Below are 23,195 nucleotides of genomic sequence, written 5' to 3'. Positions count from 1 at the left end.
CTCCATGGGCTGCAGGGGGACAGCCTGCCTCACCATGGTCTTCACCACGGGCTGCAGGGGAATCTTGCTCTGGTGCCTGGAGCACCTCCTCCCCCTCCTTCTGCACTGACCTTGGTGTCTGCAGATGTTCTTACATCTTCTCACTCCTCTCTCTGGCTGCAAAAGCGCTCTCTAAGTGTTTTTCTCTTTCTTAAATATGTTATCACAGAGGCGCTGATTGGCTTGGCCTTGGCCAGCGGCGGGTCCGTCTTGGAGCCGGCTGGCATTGGCTCTATCAGACACAGGGGAAGCTTCTAGCAGCTTCTCACAGAAGCCACCCCTGTAGCCCTCCCGCTACCAAAACCTTGCCACGCAAAACCAACACAGCAAAATAGTATACCAACAATAAATCTACAATTGTATTAATAGTAAGCCATCACAAAAGGTAGGGGATAGCAAATGTTGTAATAATACATGAACTTACAATTCTCCCTGTCGGTAGTTTAAAGCTTTTCCTTCTCTGTAAGTAGCTCCAAGTGTTATTGCAATTACTAAAGCAGGGATTCCTAGTTAATAGGAGAGACATTAGCAATTTAATGTTTGGTTGCATAGACATACCTCCCTTCCACAGAAATAGCTTCTTGCCTCCTAAAATCCATAGATTTTAAGAACTCTGTTTCATCTGCCTTGCACTAAGCTAAGTGGGTTTTCTGTAGCCTAAAGAAAAGGCAGGACTGAGGGTTGTGAGCACTATTTTTCTGAGGACAGCTCATGTCCATGACTTGCTGATTTTTGCCATAAAAGAGCTTCAACACAGCTTCCAGAGACAACGCCAATGGTGACAGAGCAAACTCCTTCCTGTGCTGTAGCTGACTCCCTCATCACAGCTGTGCAATCCTACCCTCTCGTCAGCAGTGAGAAACTAATTTAAGGAAATTCTGCACCAAGCACCATTACATTTCATACCAGCCTGATGCAGAGCATAACTTTTGCCCTCCAAGAAGCATGGCGGTATGGGTTTGCCTCCTCCATGCCTTTGCTTCACTTCCTCTCTTCCATGTCTCCTGCCTACCTGTTTGCTAAGCAGTACATCTCATGGGAAGGAGCCTCCCACACAAGTTTGTATCTGGGAAATAAACATGCTTCTTAAAAGTCTGTTCCTCCTTCAGCCCTAATAGAGATATTCCAGACTGCAACATATTTGCTGTGCTCTCAAAGTAGATGTGAAAAGCAATGAGTCAGAATGGTGCTATTTTGGACATGCGTAACTAGTCACAGGGCACAATGAAGAACCTAATGCTGTGCTATCATGTGAATATACACGGAGCACAGTGATGTGTAGCTGAGCAGTTTTTGCTGAACATTTTCTGACTTGCACATGCAGTCCAAATTCTAACAGTTTTAGAGGAATTGCATCTACTTCCACCCAAATACAAAACATAACAATGGAACAATCAGGATCTAAAACTGCTTGGTAGATGCCACCAGAAACAACACACCACACAAGCTGGCTACATAACGTGGAAAAGGCAGGTATTCCTGTACACTGTATTAGAAGACTTTCTTCAAGGAGGCTGAGATTTTTACTTTACCTAGTGGGCATTTGTCTTGCAGTGTTTCTGCTAACTGCTGTACTTGCCTTTCAGTTTGCAGTGTTGATGCTAACTGCTGTACTGACTTAAGAATGTGTTCTTTGCTTATTAATAAATAATATGTAACAAATAATGTCAGTCACTCCTTGCTTGCAAGGCTCCGGCTGAGGTCATGAGGAATCTCAGAGATATCTAAACGAAGAATTTGAGTCCATATATGCAATCACCATGTCTGAAAGATTTTATACTTCGTTGACAGAAACAGATTGTTGAATGCCTTGATTAACGTGAAAATTTCTCCCGCACACGACGGACCCATGTTGCTGTGCCAGTGAACAAGCTTTCAGTGTCAATGTCATATCAGGACAATGAAAGCAAGCTCAGTTTATACTAGTAGTGTGAGCAGTAACGGGAGACTATTTATTAAATTGCATTGTGCTAAACCAGAGAGACACTGATTATAATTGCTCTCTAATGATCTCCTATCTTTACAACTCTCCCTGAATGTACTATGTACTGATACTTTGGTAAGAGATACGACTTATATATGACTTTAAATCTTACCCCATCCGATTACTGACATGGTTACGAGGAAGTGTCCAGGCAGGGGCTTCATGGCTCTAAGCAGCAGTAATTACAACTGTGCAGAATTGAGTGCTGTCCACATAAATGTCGCCAACAAAAAATAGTGCGGTAGGACAGCCACGGCTGTACACCAGGAGTCTGTGGGAGGATCTAACATGTCAGATGTGAGTAAGGTGTTACTGGCAGTATCATAAGGAAGGTATAGCTGGTAATGGCTGGTGGTGTCACTGCTGTTATTCCTGGCATTTTGGTTTTCAATTCCAGAGATGAAGATGATGTTAAAAATGAGCATAGAGAAACAGAGACTCACTAACATCCATGTTACAGATGACTTTCAAGTTTTCGTATTGGCAGGAATACATTTAGGAGAAAAAGGTAGAGCTAAATAAGAAAAATTATAAAATATTTCCTCATTTCAATTGATATTAAAAGCAAGCTAGAGTGTGCAGTCTTTAATACAGAGAGAAAACAAAGCAATAACTTGTTTGCAGAATTCTACACTGTCATTACTCTCAGACAACTTAGCAACCATCAGTTTTGTCTGATTTCAACTAGAATAGAGAACACCCAGCACCTTTTAGGACTGGGCCTTTCCCAACAGCAGTTGGTATGCATTTTTCTTTTTAGAATCCTTTTCTTCAGTGTTAAGAGGTGAAATAGCATAAGACAGGTATTTCTAAACACTCTTCAAGGTACAAGAGAATAATAAATCTCCACTTCCAAATGGTCTTATAAATGCATTTAAAAGGCAGAGTCTGGAAGCTCCTGCAATCTTAAATACATTGACCTTGATGGAATTGCTCCAAATCTCCATTAGTGCAAGCAGGATGAGAAACATGCATTCATCTACGATAACTACAACTCTGTTGCAATGACTTTGCTCCTCGTTCAAGGGGGAATCACATGACACCATTAATCACAGCCACATCCATCAAGGAAGTTTGCTTTGAATTAAGTCACTCACAATAAAACTGTAGCACAAGCAGTGTACATAAACTACACTGCTGTATAATCACGGTGCTTTGAAATCATCTGTTCTTTACAGACATTTTGTAAACAGAAGGCAATAGAGTATGGAAACTATCAAACAGGCAACAGAAAGCACAGTAATGTTTAGATAGGATAGCAACAAGAGAACCTGAGGAACAACATGTATGCTTCTACATGAATGCTAAAAGTCTAAGTGATAGGGCAGTGGGCTGAAATGACTAGCCTTAAACCAAGGCACCAACATAACAGGCATATTGGTAACTGGCTAGAAGAAGGATAACTGATTAGACATTGTAATACCAAGGTACAGGGCATACAGGAAAATAAAAAGGGGGTCATGCTGGTGGTGGAATACTGTTACACATTTTTAAAGCCGAGTATTAAGTGAGAGCAATGAACTAAACACCTCAACTTGTAGCATGGACCAGTGCAGCAATAACACAGTGTTGGGTCTGTGTTGTCAACTGCCTGGCTAGGGTAGTAATGGAAACGTCAGCGAGGCAGCGGGGGAGGTGAAATGCAACAGAAATGGCAGACTGCCCTTACCCCGTGTGGATGGGACAAATGTCACTCTGGGACATTACCCGGAGATTAGACATGGTGATGGGAGCCCCTGGTAAAAGGATCAACCCTTGACTTGATCCTCAGTAGCACACACTGCCTGCTTTGTTATCTTATAGCTGGTGAGATGTCTGTCAAGCCATGGAAAGATTTTTCTTGTCAGTGGCCATGCCCAGTGTTTCCGGCTAAAGGCTCGGCCTTTTCTTATACTGGGCTCATCCATACTCTGTTAAATCATTTCTTTTCAAAGCTCACATTTTTGGAAGTGGATTTATTGAATAATAATCATATATATATCTCCTACATTAAAAGATTACCACACAGGTTAAAGTTTTGTCTAGGTGAGAGGCATGGCTGAGACATCTCCTGTCTTCACTTTAACCAGTAAGCCACACTTACTTCCCAAGCTATGCTACGCGATTAGCTCTTTTTTCTTTTTCTAATATTATTTGCTGATCAATAATACTGCAATATGTTCCAAATTGGCTACTCAAACTATACACAGAGCAAAATACTGTAACAGCATAAAATACTTGCAGGTTTATCTCTTCACTCTTACCTAGTGAATATTTGAAACAAAATGGTAATGACCAGACCAGCCACAGACAATCCAACACCAATGTAAGAAATACATTCCACAGGCTTTGCATATTTATATTTGATCTGAAAGGCCTAAAAACCAGATTGTATCAGTTATGAGATAGTTTTTTTCTAAAATTTATGTTTCTAGTTGCACATAGAAACAAAAATGTTTTAGTAAAGTTATGACGGTTGCTAGCCACTGCCAAAATGATTCTGGACCTAAAAACTAGAGAAGCTTGTGAAGAACTCCAAAAAGAGAATTAACAATGTCAATCAAATATTTAGCAACATAGTATATTAAATCATTCACAGAAACATGAAAGGGGACGCAGACTGGAAAAAGTAGCTTTAACTTTTCATATTGATGTGCATTCTGAATTTTGGCTTCTGAGGATAAGGTCTAAGATAAGATGCTACGAAGAATTACAAATCAAAGCCAGTCTTTCTTTGTATAGTGACAATAAAGCATCAAGTAAATGTAAATGTATTCAGTGAAACAGAAAATCCTGTTGTCTTTGCATAAACGGATGGGAATCTTCTTTAGCGTATAGTCATTTTGCACAATAAAGACATGCGTAAGATAAAGGGAAATACAGAAACAAGTAAATATTACAAATATGGAAATGCTGTTCTGTGAAGACAGGGTAAAAAGAAACTCTGAAATCCTGGCACTGCTGAAGTCAGTGATCGCAGATATGTGATTTTACCCAGGGAGTGTTTTGTTTAGAGAAGCTGGAACAAATACTGAAAGAATAAAAAAAAGTCAGTCATTCCTAAATAGGCTTGTTAGTACAAGAGGGCAACATATGAAACTTAGTGGTAGCAGGCTTAATATTGACAGAGAGATTGCTTTTTATAAACATATAAGCAAAGGAAGTAGTTAATGCTAAGTACTTTTGAGTTATTTACCCAGCAGAAGGCAGTGCCACAGCTAGCCCCCATCCCAAGCTGCTCTACTGTTCGTCTTGGGGCGCCGTAGGCTTTAGGCATGCACTCATGTAACAGCCGGCTGCGGCAATGGAGGTGCGGAGCTGGAGGCTACGACAGCAGAGCAAGGTGAATGAGTTGCGCCGGCCCTTCCCTGCAGCTGGGGTGCACAGGCAGGTGGGCACAGCTGCTGTTTGTCTCAGAGAAAGCCAGGACTCGCCAATACATTTGGCTTTCCAGCAGCCTGGGGACAACTCGCATGTCCCAATTCGCCAGCTCTGCCACAGGTCAGAAACAAGTATGTGGGGATGTCTTAAACTCCTGCGCCTTCTAGCTCAGCACGGCTACACCTTTACATTGGCACGCTGGCCTTACAGTCGAAAACAACCAAATGAAAAAACAAACCCAAACTTCCCGTTCAAGAAAGGACAATGCCCTACCATCAGGACAGCAAAATCAGTGGTGTGATTACACCTGCATCTCAAGAACCAGTCTCTTCCTTTTGCACAGCCAGCGGTGCTCCACTCGTTGACAGTGTAGTCTCAAAAGACGCAGGTGTGATCACGCAGCTGCAGTTTGGATGTGTTGTACTATGGATTGGGATTGCGAGGAGAAAAAGTGGCTACAGAAACATCAACAGATATGCACCAAAAATTGCATGTACTGACAATTATCCTCTGAAAGGGGAGCTGACGGCTACTAAGGGATTTAGGTTTCCAGTAAACTTTATGAACAGTATCAATAACAGCATCATTTGGCATTTTGAACTTACTTTGTGTGCCTTTCTCAGTCAAAATTGCCAATGAAATTACCCATTTCTGTGAATTATTCAGGTAATTACGGTACAGATGCACATTGACTAGGCATTAAACAACCGCCCAATTACTTCTGTGTAAGCCAAACAACAGCTTTCAGATATTAATAGCATTAAATTGCCGCCAACTGGAGCTGAATCCACACTGTAACAGGAAGCAAACAACGATAAATGCAGTGAACCATCTCCTCCCCTCCTGCAGCACGACAGTGCTTGCGCAGTCGTATGTCAAACTGCATGCAGTCATTTTCGGACAACATACTTCTGCAGGGTACTTCAAGTAGAATTGCTTTTTAATAAGCAACAAGCAACTTGAAGTGCAAATAAGTAGTGAACGCGACTATTCGCAGTACTAGGTAGTTCAATTAAAAATGAGGAATAAAAGTAGGAGTAAAAAAATCAATTATAAGTTTGTGTCAATGATTTCCTTAAAAATGACATGTGCTTCCCAGATTACTTGCCTGTATGGATCCATGATGATGATTACTGATCTAGCATATGCATGTATTTGAACTTAAAACCTTTGTTAAAAATTGTAAGAAGCAGCCAACTACTGTTTTCTGGAGAAACCATGCTAAACATGAGTACATTATCTAAAAATTCAGTTATTTGGGCAAGTGGGCACTCACATAGAACATTTCCTGCAAGAAAGCAGTAACATCTGGAATCGGTCCCTGGGGGGGGCGGGGAGAGGAATCAAAACAAAACACACAATGATTTTAACTGAAAACAGGAGTTAAAAGATAGTGTGAAAAATGAACACCATTGGTAGGTGTATTGGGCTATGCCAGTCATGTTGGCTTTTTTTGTTTTCAAAAATGTTGATAGTCTTCTGGAAAGAAAAATTGTCGTCCAGGGACCTGGCTTTTCTCATTCTTGATTTAGGACTAATTTACCCTAGGACAAATCCATTCTGGTATACCTATAATTTTGTATGGAATACAGTTTTGCTTGCAGATGTCCTAGTTTAGCAGTACTGAATCAGTAACACGGTGTTAAATACAAAAGTTGAAAAATGTTTCCTATGCCACGTTATCTAAATACCCTTTGCTTATGTCACCTATACATCCCCAAAACCCTCTCAACTCCTAATTGCCAGAAGTCGAGGCAGTATGCCAAAAAAAGCCTCCCTCTTGAATCTCTTTCCCTAAGTCCTGAAGACAGGTAGTAGGGCAAGGGCAACCTCTGGGTCAAACTGAACATGGCATTTCTTACGGAGGCTTACCTTGGGACTGAAGGCTATTTCAACACTGCTGGTTCTTCTACCATCAATGTTGCCGGAGACGATTTGTTTAGAGAAACTACTGCGACTCTGATAAATCCTTGACTGGAAGAGTTTGTAATTTTGATACAGCACAAAGCCAACTCTTCCATTGTCTGATGAACCTTTGCGAGGCAAAAAGAAAAGTAGGTATGGGTAGCAGACATCAGAGAAGCTGGTGCCTTTGAAGAAGCCTACGCTATGCTGTTTTACACATCCAGTATTTACAGCAGATTTTTGTTTAGATATTTATTTAGAATCCATTTAAGAAGTAGAGAAGAGCTTCTCTTCTCATGAATCTCAAGGGAGTCATCTTCAACTTTTGCTGAGGTGGAGTGTGAAAATAATTATTACCCTACTCTTAATGTAATTTCTGGGGAAAAATATTGGTAACAAGGAAAATAATATCCTAAATCCCAATACATACACACACTCCAAATGGCCAGGCTTTTAATAACACTAAATAAGAAATAGTAACACAAGGGACATTTACATTTAGTAAGAAGTCAGAGAATAAAAGAGGATGGCTGGGCTTTTGCCTTGAGATCCAACTTTTGGACTCTGCTTCTTTTGCACTCTTCTACCAAATTAGAGAGATTTCATCTAAGTGATTTAAATCACTAGTCTTAATGATTACTTAAGTGAGGAAGCAAAAATCCTGGTATATATAACGGATTTTGTTCTTGGTTTTATACTTTTCGTTTAAGATCAAGAGAGACTGATTTGATCTCTCTCTGATTTGATCATCAAGAGAGACTTAACGTAATTTTATCTACAAAATGTCACAATTGTGCATTTAATATTGAAGAAATCTATTTTTTTTAAAGACAAGCTGTGCATTCAATCTAGCTCTCTTGAGGAAAGTGTTATTATATGCAGGTATTATGATAAAAGCTTTATTTACATGATCACACTGTTTTTCCACAGGATTGTTGTCTGAAACAGTGAACAGAAAGGACAGTGACCAGTTAATGAGCTATTCAGTGGATTTTTTATTGTCATTGCTGGATGTGTGGGGCAACCTGATTTGTCTCTTCAAGTCTTTTCTAACCCTGGTGAGAGGACTGAATTATTCATTTCCCTGTGGGCTTGTATACCAACGATGTTCAGCATTATGATGTCTAAGCACTTCACAAACTTCACCTTCATTATACTCTGGCACTGTGATGTCTTAGTGTTACTGTCACTATACAGAGAAACTGAGCATGAGTCTGCTGGTTTTCCGTGCCCTGTCTGAAACTTTTGTGATTTTTAGCATGTCATAGAAATGCACGTGTTCAAAGCTCAGCTCCCCCACACCTGCAGCAAATGAAGCAGAAGAACTATAAGCTTTTTCTTTTTTTTTTTTTTTTTTTTTCTCCTGGGTGACACCAGTTTATCCTCCGAGCACTGCAGAATCCAAGTAATGGACATCTGGAAAAATCCCGTGTGACCATGCCATTAAAGACTATCCCAGTATGTAGGTGCGAGGATGTGTTTATCCTGGCTGACTCCTGACAGTAGTAGTAATTTTAGTTGAAACAGTTGATGTCTTTGGATTTCAGGCAAGGTATGTATGTACTAGCTCTTGATCTTGATGTCTGTAGAGGTATTGTCAAAGATTCATTACATTCTCCATTTTAGAAAACAAAACAAGTGAAAAAGTCCCGAACACTGAAAGCATTCTGGCCATTACATGTACGTGTGCATTAACCTATAAATAAGATTATCCAGCTCATTTGACATGTGCATTTCATGTACCATGTATGGCATCAGCATGCATAAAAAACAACATGTAGTTGTTTATATTGGCTAAGGGGTTTTTTTTGGCAAAGATTTTTAGTTAATATTAATTCAACATTTTCTCAGGTGCAGTTTTCAATAGGAGAAAGAACTTACTGTTATTTATAATGTGGAACAGTATCTGAACTTCAGTACTGAGGTCACCAGTAAGCCCAGGGACATTTTCCTGTATTTCTAGTTTTGTTGACTGGTAATATCCCAGTGCTTTATCTGCAAAAATTAGCAGTGGATGCATTAGGATTTATGGTACATACTGCCTTGTCCAGGTAAATCCAACAACACGCACAGACTTACCTCTCTTTGCTGAAAAGAGAATCATAGAGGAGCGTAATTTCAGTGGAGCTGACTGGATTGCAACTTTGGGCTGTGAGATGTTGCCAGTCAAAGAAAATTCCTCCATTGTTTTCATGAGGCTGCATTGAAATAATAAGTGGGATAAAAGTTACCATTATTAACATACGGCTACAGGTTCAGTTTCTGAGCTTCCTCTCTGATTTGGTTCTCAGTGGGAACTGCTCCTCATTCCCTATCCTCATCCTTTCTCCAAAGCAGAAAAATCCACCCAAAATTGTCTATGTTGGTATAAATCTACTGAATCAGTGAAATTGCATATTGGAATTGAACACTTAAAATGTTTTGACTCATCCATGAACCACTTTCATCCTGAAACAGAAAGGAAAATGCAGTTTACTACATCAAAAAAAAAAAAAATGGCAAAAGCTAAAGTTACCTTGTTGTAACATTGACTAGATTATTGTGGTTGAATTCTGTTTCATTGGCATCCAAGAGTTGACTCACGGCAGCCATTATTGCCACAGATGCCTGACACAAGCAGAAAAAAGGCAATATTCAAATGCAACTGAAATAAATCACCCCATGTGCTACATAGTGGATGGGCAAGGTAAGAACACTTAATAAGCATTGCTTGAAAGTACGCACAACAGAGTAAACAAAGTACAGGATGCCATTTGAGAGAACACAAGCTTTGCACCAATAGGTTCATAAATACCACACTTTTATTAATTTAGACAGTAAGGATTAAATGATTAACTTAAACATCAAATGATGCTCATATTAGACTTTCAGATATATGCAAGTCTAAACAGCTAATAAGAAACAAATTTACACTCCGCTCTGAGAACTGACCCAGCAGTGGTTCCACAAGTATGCACTCAAGGACACTGCTAAATAACGCTGCTAAATGGCAAAATGAATGCATTTAGTTGTGGTGTTGCGTACAGTTAAGAGGAAGGATAGTGTTCCTTCTGCTGATGGCAGGGGGACAGAATTGATATCCCAAATACCAAGCCAAAAAAAGTCTTATTTTAGTCTTAATAAGTCTCAACTGAGAGTCTTCTGAAACATTTGGCTTTTTCAGAATCTGCACTGTGATGTTCACAGCAGCAGAGATGTTCTGTGTGGTCAGTTGGTCTGGCATGGAGGTGAGGATTTGGGTGTTACTTGCAATAACTGAAACATTGCTGGAGTCCGCAGCTTCAACCTGTTAGGAAAATGGCATTCAACAGAAAGAAAATGAGAAAAGGTAAAAGAGTCACCACTTTTATAACAGTCTCACATAAAATCAAAATATAAAAGTAATTGGTGGTGTAAAATGTTTCTATTCATGTCAAGTATGCGGCATTTGCAAATTCTCCCTAGAGGATGATTTCATGGACTCAGGGAGTAGCTTGGGTTGGAAGGGAGCCCTGGAGGTCCCCTAGCCCAGCAGGGCCAGCTGAGACCCGGCTGCTCAGGGGCTCACTTTGAATATCCACAACCTCCCTGAGAAACCTGCTTGTGTTTGGCCAGCATCAAGGGGAAAAATATTCTATTATCTAATTATAATTTCCCATGTTGCCATTTGTCTCCGTGGCCACTCATCCCAAAACTGCAAACCTTGAAGAAGAGCCTGGCCCCATTGTTCTCCACACCTTGCCATGAGGTAGCTGTAGAGAGCAGCAGGACTTCCCCTTTATCTTGACAAGGTCATTGAGCTTCTGAGTCTATAAACTTCTGTACACCTTTCACTATTCCTCAAATAACCACAATGGGATTTTTTGAAAAGCCATCAGAGGAACCTAAGAAATGTCATCCAGAGTAATTGTGCTTCTCAATGCAGTGCTCATAACCTGCACCAAAAACATTATCCTCACTTCAGTACATTGTATGTAGTGTCACCTTGGAATAAATGTAGAAAAAACAAAGAAAATAATCTGGTGCTGGAGATACTAGTAGTTGTTGCTAGAAGCACTGATGTGGTCCAGTTAAAGTCAGTTAGCACTTAATGAGTAGATCTTAATATGTCCATAGTATCTTAAGAGTCTAAACACACACAAAAAGGTGAAGCATTAGCTGTATGTTTTATGGAGGTGTAGCTAGGTAACAGTAAGACTTAAAGAGATGGAAAATCTGCTTATCATCAGGAGAATTTCCTTTGTAGGCTATGGAGACCAACTAAATAGTGTATCAAGTCATCCCTTTTCTAATCTAGTCAATGAATAGCTTAAATGAACAGCTTCAATAACTGAATTGTTCTCAAATTGTTTATGTTGGGAAGCTATCAAAATCAAGATTAATTCAATCATGCAGCTTTGAAGTGTTTATAAAGGAATGATAGGAAAGACAGGTGAATGTATTGCATAGGGAGGAAGAACATTTGCATTTATAGTTACTGGAGATGATATTATTTGACTTGAAAACATCTACATATGCACCATGAACAAACAGTACACAGGGAACGCCTGTTCTCACTATTCTTACTTCTGACTTTTAGCATGACCTTGTATTCAAAGTAAACATTTGTATTTAAAAAGAATAAGGTCCTTTTAAACCTGGGCTCTGGATCACAAGCATGAACACGTCCTCCTCTTCCTCCCATTTCCTAGTTTCATCCTTGCACCCCGAGCTGCCCTGGCCTCACTAGATGGCAGCATGACATCACACCTCATCACAAAACCCCCAATTACTAATGGCAGCAGAATAACCTTATGTTGCAACATTATGTTGTATCTTGTTAGTATTAGAAATAGCTACCACTAATACTATATATAACATTGGAGAAGATTTGACATTTGAACCATTTAGTGAAGGCTATGGGAAAATATAATATTGAGCTCAAGGGTTTCCCATTAAAAGATCCAGGCAGGTGAAGCATTGGGTTGAAGGTACAATAGTTGAGCCGAAAATGCATGATGAAAGGGACTTCTCTGATTTAAAAGGACTGTAGCTGGTTTCTTCTTTCTTTCTTTCTTTCTTTCTTTCTTTCTTTCTTTCTTTCTTTCTTTCTTTCTTTCTTTCTTTCTTTCTTTCTTTCTTTCTTTCTTTCTTTCTTTCTTTCTTTCTTTCTTTCTTTCTTTCTTTCTTTCTTTCTTTCTTTCTTTCTTTTCTTTTCTTTTCTTTTCTTTTCTTTTCTTTCTTTTCTTTCTTTTCTTTCTCTTTCTCTCTTTCTCTCTTTCTCTCTTTTTCAGTTGGGACTAGTGATAAGGAAACAAAGAGCGGAAGCAGAAGAGAAGCAGTCACTGTCTGTAATGTGGTTAGTCATATTCAGCTCTCCATGTTTTGTACATATGGCAGAGCTGAGCCTTAAAGTAAGGCTTAGGGGTTTATGGATTTTATCAGGAAGAGTTAGCCATTCGTACAAGAGAGTTTGAATTTGAATTCTTGATGGACAGAAGTGTTTTGTCCATGTTCAGCTGATCACAGGTCTGAATGGAAAATCTTTGCTCTTAATCCTTCCTACCATGTCAGTGTCAGCATCACTTCCTTCCCTCATGCCAGTCTTCTCCGTATCCCTTTCATTGTCTCACTGCAGGTCAGTTAAGAAATACGAAATGGGATGCTGTGTTCAGGCAAAACCAAACAAAAGAAAATAATCACTGTTGGAAATTCAGGCCATTTCCAAAGAAGGCACATGCCAAGAATGCCACTGAAAAAGGCTTTCATTGTTCGTTCACTTTCTGCAGTTTTATGAAATGTAACACATATACATTTCCTGCCTCAATTTCCAATCACTTTTTTTTTCCCTTGGGATGATGCAGAATCTCAGATACTGTTTAAATAGTAATTTAAGATTACCTGTGATGCTAGGGACTCCAGATTTTCATAGAATCATAGAATGGTTTGGGTTGGAAGGGACCTTAAAGATCATCTAGTCCCAACCCCTGCCACGGGCAGGGACACCCTCCACTAGACCACGTTGCCCAAAGCCCCATCCAACCTGGCCTTGAACACTTCCAGGGATGGGGCCTCCACAACCTCTTTGGGCAACCTGTTCCAGTGCCTCACCACCCTCACAGGGAAGAATTTCTTCCTAACATCTAATCTAAATCAACCCTCCTTCAGCTTAAACCTATTACCCCTTGTCCTGTCACTACACTCCCTCATAAACAGTCCCTCTCCAGCTTTCCTGTAGGCCCCTTCAGGTACTGGTAAGGCACAATTAGATCTCCCTGGAGCCTTCTTTTCTCCAGGCTGAACAATCCCAACTCTCTCAGCCTGTCCTCATAGGAGAGGTGCTCCAGCCCTCCAATCAGCTTTGTGGCCCTCCTCTGGACTCGCTCCAACAGCTCCATGTCTCTCCTGTACTGGGCCCCCAGAGCTGGATGCAGTACTCCAGGTGGGGTCTCACAGGAGCTGAGTAGAGGGGCAGGATCACCTCCCTCGACCTGCTGGTCACACCTCTTTGGATGCAGCCCAGGACACGGTTGGCTTTCTGGGCTGCAAGCGGACACTGCCAGCTCATGTTGAGCTTCTCATCAATCAATACCCACAAGTCCTTCTCCTCAGGGCTGCTCTCAATCCATTCCTCGCCCAGCCTATAGTCGTGCTTGGGATTGTGCCGACCCACGTGCAGGACCTTGCACTTGGCCTTGTTGAACTTCATGCGGTTCACACGGGCCCACCTCTCCAGCCTGTCAAGGTCCCTCTGGATGGCATCCCTTCCCTCCAGCGTGTCGACCACACCACACAGCTTGGTGTCGTCGGCAAACTTGCTGAGGGTGCACTTGATCCCACTGTCCATGTCGCCAACAAAGATGTTGAACAGTGCCGGTCCCGGTACCGACCCCTGAGAAACATCACTTGTTACCATTCTCCACTTGGACATTGAGCCGTTGATCACTATTCTTTGAGTGCGACCATCCAGCCAATTCCTTATCCACCGTGTGGACCATCCATCGAATCCCTGTCTCTCCAATTTAGAGACAAGGATGTCATGCAGGACAGTGTCAAATGCCTCACACAAGTCCAGTTGCCCTTCCTTTATCCACCAACGCTGTAACCCCATCATAGAAGGCCACCAAGTTTGTTGGGCATGATTTGCCCCTAGTGAAGCCATGTTGGCTGTCACCAATCACCTCCTTATTTTCCATGTGCCTGAGCATGGAAGGTCTGCTCCATAATCTTGCCAGGCACAGATGTGAGACTGACCGGCCTGTAGTTCCCTGGGTTCCCCTCTTCCAGTCGGCGGGAACTTCGCCAGACTGCCAGGACTTCTCAAATATGATGGCGAGTGGCCTGGCCACTTCATCCACCAGTTCCCTCAAGACCTGCGAATGCAACTCATCAGGTCCCGTGGACTTGTGCACCTTTAGGTTCCTTAGATATTCTTGAACCTGATCTTCTCCTACAGTGGGCAGATTTGCATTCTCCCTGTCCCTGCCTTCTGTGACCTGGGTAGTGTGGCTCAAGCATTTGCCAGTGAAGACTGAGGCAAAGAAGTCGTCAAGTACCTCAGCCTTCTCCATATCCTGGGTAACCAGGTCACCCATTTCATTCCAGAGGGGACCCACATTTTCCCTCATCCTCCTTTTATCACTGACATACCTATAGAAGCTTTTCTTGTTGTCCTTGACATCCCTGGCCAGACTAATTTCTATCAGGGCTTTGGCTTTCCTAACCTAATTTTCCTTACAATTCAGAATTTTGGAGGGTTCTAAAGTAGGAGTTCTCCCTTCTCTGGAGCACATCCGGATTGCTATTGAAGTGTTACCTGTAATTTTGAAAAAGCAGAAAGATACGCATTTAGTACAGAAGCACTCACTCACGTGCACGTGACCTCATTGGGAATTAAACCTCTACCGTGGATGCGACACCCTATCCAGTGTTATTTTCTGTTTGCATGTAAAATATTTGTCTTTCAGCGTTACAAGTGACCATCAATTACTTGACTGGTTATTATTCTTTTTAGAAATGTGTTTCATACTCATATACACAGTCCTGCCAGAGTAGCTGACATTATTCATGCCAAATTCAGATAGATTTAGTTATGCTAGAGCTGCAGAAGCACATCCCTTTAACGGGAGGCACAGGCATGAGCACTGAGCTATCAGAAAGACTTTTCATCACGTCCTGAAAAACATGGTTTATGTCATGAAGGAAATGCAAAGAGTACGTGGAGCAGCTGTGCGACACTTACTCCTCTACAAGGTCTCTGAAAGCTGAGACAGATCATGGAACCACAGTTGATGGAAAGCATCCTGAATCCTAATGCTAAACCGTACAGTATAAATAGATTATTTTTCTGTCAAAAGGTTGTTCAGGAGCAGATATTAACTGACTCTCAGCCCAGTCCCAGACAGGCACAGATACGACTCGGCACACATACCTTAAATTCTCTGTATTTGGGGTAGAAAGCTGTGTGGAAAGGTTTGCACTCCTGCTGCCTGAGCTATGCTGTTCTGGCTTCAAACACTGACCTCTCATCTGATCTAATAATCCAACATTTTTCACAAACTTTACATTTACTTTTGGGAAGTAGAAGTGAAAGGAAAGAGACACATACCGTTCACAGTATCAGGTTCACATTTTTATTTGGAGTTGCCATATTTACCCACTGTAATCCATTCAAAAGTAAGGTTTTTTATAATGCTTTCAGAAATGTTCACTGTGCAAGTACTGGCTTCACAGAAATTAACTGCACAGAAGGAAAAAAAATAGATCCAGATCAAATATTTTTAGTACAAGGACCAATTTTCAAAAATAAGATAGCATTGAGACAATAGAAGCTCATTGATTCTTTTGCCCTAAAGGAAATAAAAGCAGCTGGGTAAAATCTTATCTAAACCCAAGCTGCTGAGCTGCTACAAGTGATACTTATGAAGTCACTGAAACCCTAAAAGCCTATACTTTTTGCCATGTCTCCTATTTTCACTTCCTGAGTCCTAGAAATTTTGTAAAAGATTATAAAGCTTCACTGCCAGAGTCTTGTTACCCAGGCAGAAATCAGATTTGGTAACCTAATGCCACCGAATACAGCAGGGGGCAAAAATACACATTTGCTTCAAGCGGGGTTTGGGCAATTAATGGGGGATGGTCCTTTGGTGACTCTGAACCGTGATGGGTTGGATGCAGCTTCTGGCCCAGGAAGTCACTGCCCCGCTGCCTGCTGGAATGGGACGGGGGGCCACCCCAAACCCCACACCTCATCTAAGCACCTGGTACTGGCTACGTCTAAAGGCAGGATGATGAGCTCAGTGCACCCGTGGCCTAACCCACTCTGGCGGCCTATTGCCTTCTCGTGTCATACCACACTGTTATAACTGAACACAAATTCACCTTGCAATGCTGCAAACACATGAAAAAAATACTGCAGGACACAGGCTTGGTCTTAGGACTTGCAACATCCTGTTTTTGCTAACTTTTGCTAATTCAGACCACATTTCAGCTGACTGTGTCCCATTAGCAGGACTGAGTCAAAGAAGCACACTTATGGTCAGGGTCCTGATGGGGGGCTCGGGAGACCTGGAGTATTCTCCATGTTCTGGCACGGGCTTCCTTGCCAAGTCACATAACTTTATGTGGGTCTTATTTTCCATAGATTCTCAGTTTCCCATGACACAAAGATACTTTCCTTCTATAGAAATGGTTATGAACAAATAAGGACGCACGACTCTGCAAAGATTAGGTCGCCCTTACAGCACCATACCTGAACCTTGCTTGCCAGGAGGTGATTAGCAGGGTGAGGTATCTCAAGAAATGTGAGGTAGCAGGAACCTCTGGAGGGCATCTAGGGCAAACAGAGGCTCCACATCCTCACTGGGAAACATAAGTACCTATTCAAGTTTTATTTTTTATCTTTCTAGTTATACAAGCCTTGATCTGAAAGTGTTTCATATACCTATCTACACTACTTGGTTTTGGGCTTACAAAAGAGACTCCATCTGAAATAAAATTGTTTGGTGCTTTTTTTCCCCACTGATGCAAATCTCAAATTATTGCAAATATTCTGACTTCAGTAGCATTGCTCCAGAATTTAAAAACCAAACAAATCAACCACAAGTAGGAAGAAAACCAGGCCCTTTGTCATGATCTCTGAAGGAAAGTAACCATGACATAATGTACAAAGGGAATTAAATATGAGCCAAGTGGAAGTTTTCCATCACCATTGGAACAGAAGTAATTGGTTTACAAAAGTTGTCTACTCTATATGCCCTGCTCTCTCCTGCTGGCAGTTGACCAGATCACGTCCTCTATACCTCCACCACCCAACTGCGCTTCCAGCTTCCCCAACACCTCTGGCACTGTGTTCCCACACTCTTTATGCCCCATCATGCCCTAGCCCCCCGCCATCTCTGTGTCCTCCATCCATCTTTAGATTCCCAATACATAAAATCTACATCTTTATTTTGCTAGCTGGTGGAGTGGAGACAAATGTCATGGTTAGTTTAGAGCAATGCATCTTAGTGGCTAGACTGGATTGACTGGCCATGTGGCCCCCACCTCCGCGCTGCCGGCATAAGTCTCCTTGCCTTTATTCTCTTTATTGTCCTTGCCTTTATTATTGTATAACAATAATGCTTGTTATTCTTTCAAGTTAACTATGCCTGTCCAAACATGCTTACCTCATGTATTTTAATAACTACAGTTATTAAAATCTGTTCTTTAAGGCAATTCACAATAAATCAAATACAAAATACCAGAGGAGTGAACATAGGGAATTACAGACTCATCATAATAGTTTGTTTCCAGTGCTGAAATCCCAGCCATGTTTATTCTATTTAAGCCAACTTCTCTGAAACATTTTGCCCAAATGTTCCAATTCATCATGAATCCATTCACTCTGTCATTGTCTGTTGGATGTGCTACCCATCCTGTTGTAAGGGAAATTACATGGGAGACCTGAAGTTTCCTTCTACCTAGCAGTCTTCACCAAGAATATTTTCCTGGATAAGCTGCAAATCTTTCGACATCCTTCTGACCAAACATGTGAGTTCATTTGACAAAGGCGCAGCTGACACATGACGGCGTATCCATGATCACGCTTGTTGGCTTGGAAAGCGTGAGCTGGGGATCTTACCAGCTCTGGAGATACTGCGGCTCGGTGAGCCGGCACCCTCCCAGCATCGGTCGGCAACACCAGCTCCAATTACAGCAGCACAGAGATGCCGTCCTGCGGTAGAGGGGACTGGAGTGGAATCAACTGGGCCAGCGCTATGCCAGGCATGGGAAATTTGACTCATCCAAATGCAGTGCCTGTGGCAGCAGGAGCTGGGGACAGGCATTGTCCTGCAGGGTGCTGAGCTGGATGGTGTCCCTTAAACACTGGCAGATCCAGACGTGGCAATACTGGCCACTGAGGTCTGAATCAGATTTTCACATCACTGTGATCTTCAAACAGAGGAATTCAAACAAAAACCAAATTGGCTAGAAACAGGCCACAGACTGTTGAAAACTGTAATATCTTCCCCAGATATATTACTCATTTGGAAGAGTGACAGAAGTGGGTGAATGATGTGGCCTCACCTCGCAAGAAGAGCCGCGTCACTGTTTGCGGATCCGACCCTGCTGAGCAGGTCTCGGCGGGTGGGGAAGATCAGGGACCTCCCAAAGCAGAGGGTTTTCCCAGAAATGATGCCAGCTGCCCACGCTGCCTGGCTTGTACTGACCTATCTCACACAGAGATCCCACCCACTCTTCTGGGCACACGCACGCTCCATCCCGACAGATGCCACCATTGAGGCAGAAGCATGGAGGTACCACAGATTCTGTAGTATCTGTGTAAATAAAGAATCAAGATATACATATATATAGTCATTATATTTTCATTATCCTTTAATGCATATGTAAAAACATGTATCTATCTAATCTGATAAAGGGAAGAAACAAACATGATTTATTTGAAGCTTCAACTAAAACATATTCAACTAAAAATGTATGCGATGCACAGTCTTGCCCATGTACCAGTCACTGGTCCCTCCTTGCCTCTAAAACCAATGGCGCGAATGTGGGGTCAAAGCTTTCAAACATGAATTTGCATTCCCACAATGTTGTAGGTGGAAACAGTTTTGTGCAGCTGCTGGAGGAGCCGGAGTGCTGGTGTGAGCCTCCAGGCTGCCAAAAGCTCGAGCTGTTGAACCTGTGAAAAGCCCAAATTACTTCTGCAGGATTTCACAGGAGCAAGAAGGCAAATCAAGGGCCACAGATTCCCAGTGCTGAGGGACTCAGAATGGTAACAAGGACGTGGATAGCCACACATCCAAGAATCAGACAGATACTCTGATTTAAGACAGGCATTATAAGATAAAGCAGATAAAACCCCATGCCCCAATCTCAGCCGCAGCCTTTATCCACACTCTAGGATAGGTGCTGATTTTTATTCTGTCTTTTGGCAGAAATAGTGGATTTTGTTTGAAGTCGTCATTGCACAGGCTGCCGCAGCTTCAGGAGACAAAAAAGCACAGTATAAGCAATAGCAGAGAAACTGCAGATCTTAGAAATTTTTGAATATACTGTGGTATTGGCTGTGTTTGGCAAGCTCTGAAAATGTTAAGGTTTCTTAAAAAAGAGACTGGCAAATATTGAATGGGAGGGAGTATTCTGCAGCAGAAATTGCAACAGGGAAGGGGTTGATAGACCTCAGACTCTGCAAGATGGGTCCAAGACCTGGGAGATCCCCATGGACCAAGGCTTCCTCACAGTCAATCTCACCTGGTCCCAAAGTGAAGGATGGAGTTGCAATCCTTTCCCATAAGGTTCATGGTGGAAATTGTGCACCTGTGCACTGGATGCAGTGTATGCCTTGAAATAATGCAGAGAACTGGAGGACTGTCGTCTGATATGACATCTTAGTGCCTGTGTTTTGAGACGCTGACAAATAAAGCCAGAAAATTCAAAAGTAAACAGAGCTGTCAGGAACACATGTGCTATTGTATATTTCTAATGTTCTCACTGAACTATAAAGATTGCCTGACTTGTTACTCTTTAACGGGATTCACATAACTGGAAGATTATTGCAAACTATAGGGGATGTGCCACGTGGCAGGGGTAATTCTGTTCTTGGCATGCAACGCTCGGCTTTTGCTCATGTTGTTGCTATTTAGCATTTGTGTTTCAGGCTGTCTCAGCTACATTACAGCCAGATGTCTATGATGATAGTGGAATAACATCTATGTGTCACTAGGTAATGCCTCTGCTAGCCATCAGCTTTTCAAAACACATTGTCTCTCCATTGGAAATCTTACAGAAAGGAAAGGAAAACTCCTCCAGCAATTGAGATCTGGGTGGCCCACGCTAAGCAGCTGCGGAGAATGGCTATATCTGGGGGTGCTGGGTGCCTGGTTGGCTGACCTGCGAGTGGCATGTGGGGCCAGCTGGCAGAGGAGTGACACCGGGGCTCAGACTTGAATTGGGAGCCTAGGAACCCACAAAATACTGGGGAACCTGCAGCAGAGCTCCAAGCCTCTATCTTGTTTGGTGAACGCGTGCCCGAAGCAGCCAGGCAGAAGGTGACACAGCAGGGTCACCTGGAGCAGAGCATCCTGAAACCAGGGAGGGAGCGACGCTGCCCTGCAGACACACAGGGCAAGGAGCAGGGCAGGGGAACGGCTGGGGCAGTGGTGGGCTGGGGTCTCGGGGTCTGGCTTTGGCACTGTTAGTCACAGGCTGCAAAAGGAGGGGAAGGGAAGGGAAAGGCGAAAACAGGGCTGACTCTCCTTTTAAAGCAGTAAAACAGAAAAGCACGAAGCTGTGGGGGAAAAAGTCCAGAGTTTACCCCAGGATGAGCAGACACAGCTGCCCCGCAGCCCATGCAGCAAAGAGCGGGTACAAGCAAAGAGCATCAGCCGTACCTTTGCCTTCCCCACCAGAGTCCCTCTGTAATAACGACAACGTGACATTCGTGGGATCTGTTAATGCTAGTCAAAACTGTGGCTCTGTTTAGTGCTTCCTGGTAACCTTTCTTAGCCCACTGTTCAAGGTCTCGTGTACCATTGTAAGGTGGTGGGTTTTTTTTCCAGAGGGAAATCTGTGTCTATGTCATAAATATGAATTCCTGAGCTGACTAATGCAGTTGTGTCTACCCCACATGCAGTAAAACTCATCAGGCTCCAGTAATTGTGGCATTGGCTTAAAATCGAGGGGTTCTGGTTTTATTTTAGATTCAGAAAACATCTTCTTTTTATTTGTCTTTGGCTTTGAAGTTTTGCAGACATTAATCATGTCAAGAATCACATTGATTTTGACCATATATATTTTTAAACTAAAACGAAAAGATTCTTGCATAATACTATGTCATCATGAACTGCTGGGGTTTTTTTAATCAAACGTCATGGGAACTGTTAATGCTAATACTTGTGGTTAAAGTTTGAATAAAGGAGAAACACTACCACTAGACACAACAAGCAATGCATCAGATGGGCCTGGAGGTATTCTCCATCCCTGAAGTAGCTGCAGTTTAGATCCAATTCCTAGCAGCTCGTTTGCCTGCAGTTGTGTAAATCCTAGGCATAAGCTGAGTTATTCCCAATTGCACTGAGAGTTAACTCCCATCTCATCTGGGTTTATTTCCATCAAGTCAAACAAAACACCGGGCAAAGGTATTAGCGAAGGTAGATTATTACTGACGTATGTTAAATAATTGCTGTTTACGTATGTGCCATTTCTTGGGCTTGGGTATGTTCCCTCCCTACAAACATCTGATAAATCTCTTGAAGTAAATATAACCTATTGTATCCTGAGAAAAATTTTTCTCTAGGCTTCTTGGTCTCCAATCATATCTGACTCCCTGCTGGACAAGCGCCCAGGAGTATCCGATTCTTTCTATGAATTTTGAATATAGGTCCATGCATAATTTTGTATCATGTCAATATAGTGAGTATTTTGCTGAGAGGAAACACTGACCAGTTTTCGGCTCCAAGTTTGCACACAGAAGTGTCTTACGAGGGTGCATTGACCTGATTTTCAGGTATTGAACATGCAAAGCAATATCCCCGATATTCTTTCAACAATTTTTTCTTTAATGCAAGTTGTAATGAAAACATGAACAGGTGCTATACAGCATGTTTTGCTTATATGCATGCAAACATATAAACATATGTAAAGCTACATATTTCCTCTTTAAAACATGATTTACTAGACTAGCTAGAGCTTATTCTTCTTTTGAAAAATAAAGCATTTTTCTACCAGAAGAGTCAAAAACCTTCAAGACATTTCTCAAGGCTCTATCAGAGGAATCACGGACAGTGTAAATATGTTACAAGGAAAATCCCCCAGAGATTGTTTGCTGTCCTATTCTGTTTTACAGCAGAATGCAAAGTTTGGGGTACTTCTTTAAACGTCAGTGTAAGAAGAAAAATGTTTCTACCTAAGAAGTGTACAGCGTGGATGTAATAATATTTATCAACAATCATGTTTAAATACTTAAGGAAAGGAAAAGAACCCAAAAAGCTCAAATAGAGGTCAAATGGGGTAGAATTATATTTCTTACCTATTTTAAACCTGAGGACAAGCTGCCAAATACACAGTGCCCAAAGGGTCACGGTAACTACACAACAGGTAATTCCAACCAATATTCTGTCCCAGTGCAATGAAGGCATGTTGTGGTGCAGACTGTCTGCTCTGCTATAAAATGACATTATACATTCATAACCTTGTGACGGATTAAACCATTAACTCCTTGTCTACTGCTAAAACTTTAACCTTTTCCATTCCACTTAGGAAAAAAAATGGTGGAGAAGTAGCACACCATTACTTCTATCATTTTCCACCCAATAAAGCATTTCACTTATCAAGGCATTAAATGTCATGTCTTCTACTTGCCATATGAACATGTCCGAGCTCAGACACCCAGCTACATTTATACTGGTAAGGGCTAGAGTGTGATTGGGGCGCAGAGCACGGCTCAGGG

General features: G+C 42.0%; 1 protein-coding gene across 1 annotated transcript in view; it reads right to left on the bottom strand.

Moving 5' to 3' along the window:
- The window catches only part of ADGRG7 (adhesion G protein-coupled receptor G7), a 28,496-nt gene extending 5,611 nt beyond the window's left edge, over positions 1-22,885 (bottom strand). Inside the window, 13 exon segments of the mRNA XM_075766827.1 lie at positions 464-545; positions 2,136-2,500; positions 4,267-4,379; positions 5,657-5,806; positions 7,256-7,416; positions 9,368-9,486; positions 9,804-9,899; positions 10,423-10,574; positions 13,148-13,176; positions 14,982-15,062; positions 15,855-15,986; positions 18,958-19,065; positions 22,776-22,885. Coding sequence (XP_075622942.1) covers positions 464-545; positions 2,136-2,500; positions 4,267-4,379; positions 5,657-5,806; positions 7,256-7,416; positions 9,368-9,486; positions 9,804-9,899; positions 10,423-10,574; positions 13,148-13,176; positions 14,982-15,062; positions 15,855-15,986; positions 18,958-19,065; positions 22,776-22,884 — 1,697 coding nt within the window. The 5' untranslated portion in view covers position 22,885.
- Positions 22,886-23,195: the final 310 nt, after the last annotated feature.

Source organism: Balearica regulorum, chromosome 1, assembly GCF_011004875.1.
Source record: "Balearica regulorum gibbericeps isolate bBalReg1 chromosome 1, bBalReg1.pri, whole genome shotgun sequence".
NCBI classification, from domain to species: Eukaryota; Metazoa; Chordata; class Aves; order Gruiformes; family Gruidae; genus Balearica; species Balearica regulorum.
The sequence above is the reverse complement of the archived record's forward strand: the minus strand, read 5'-3'. Positions and strand labels throughout refer to the sequence as shown.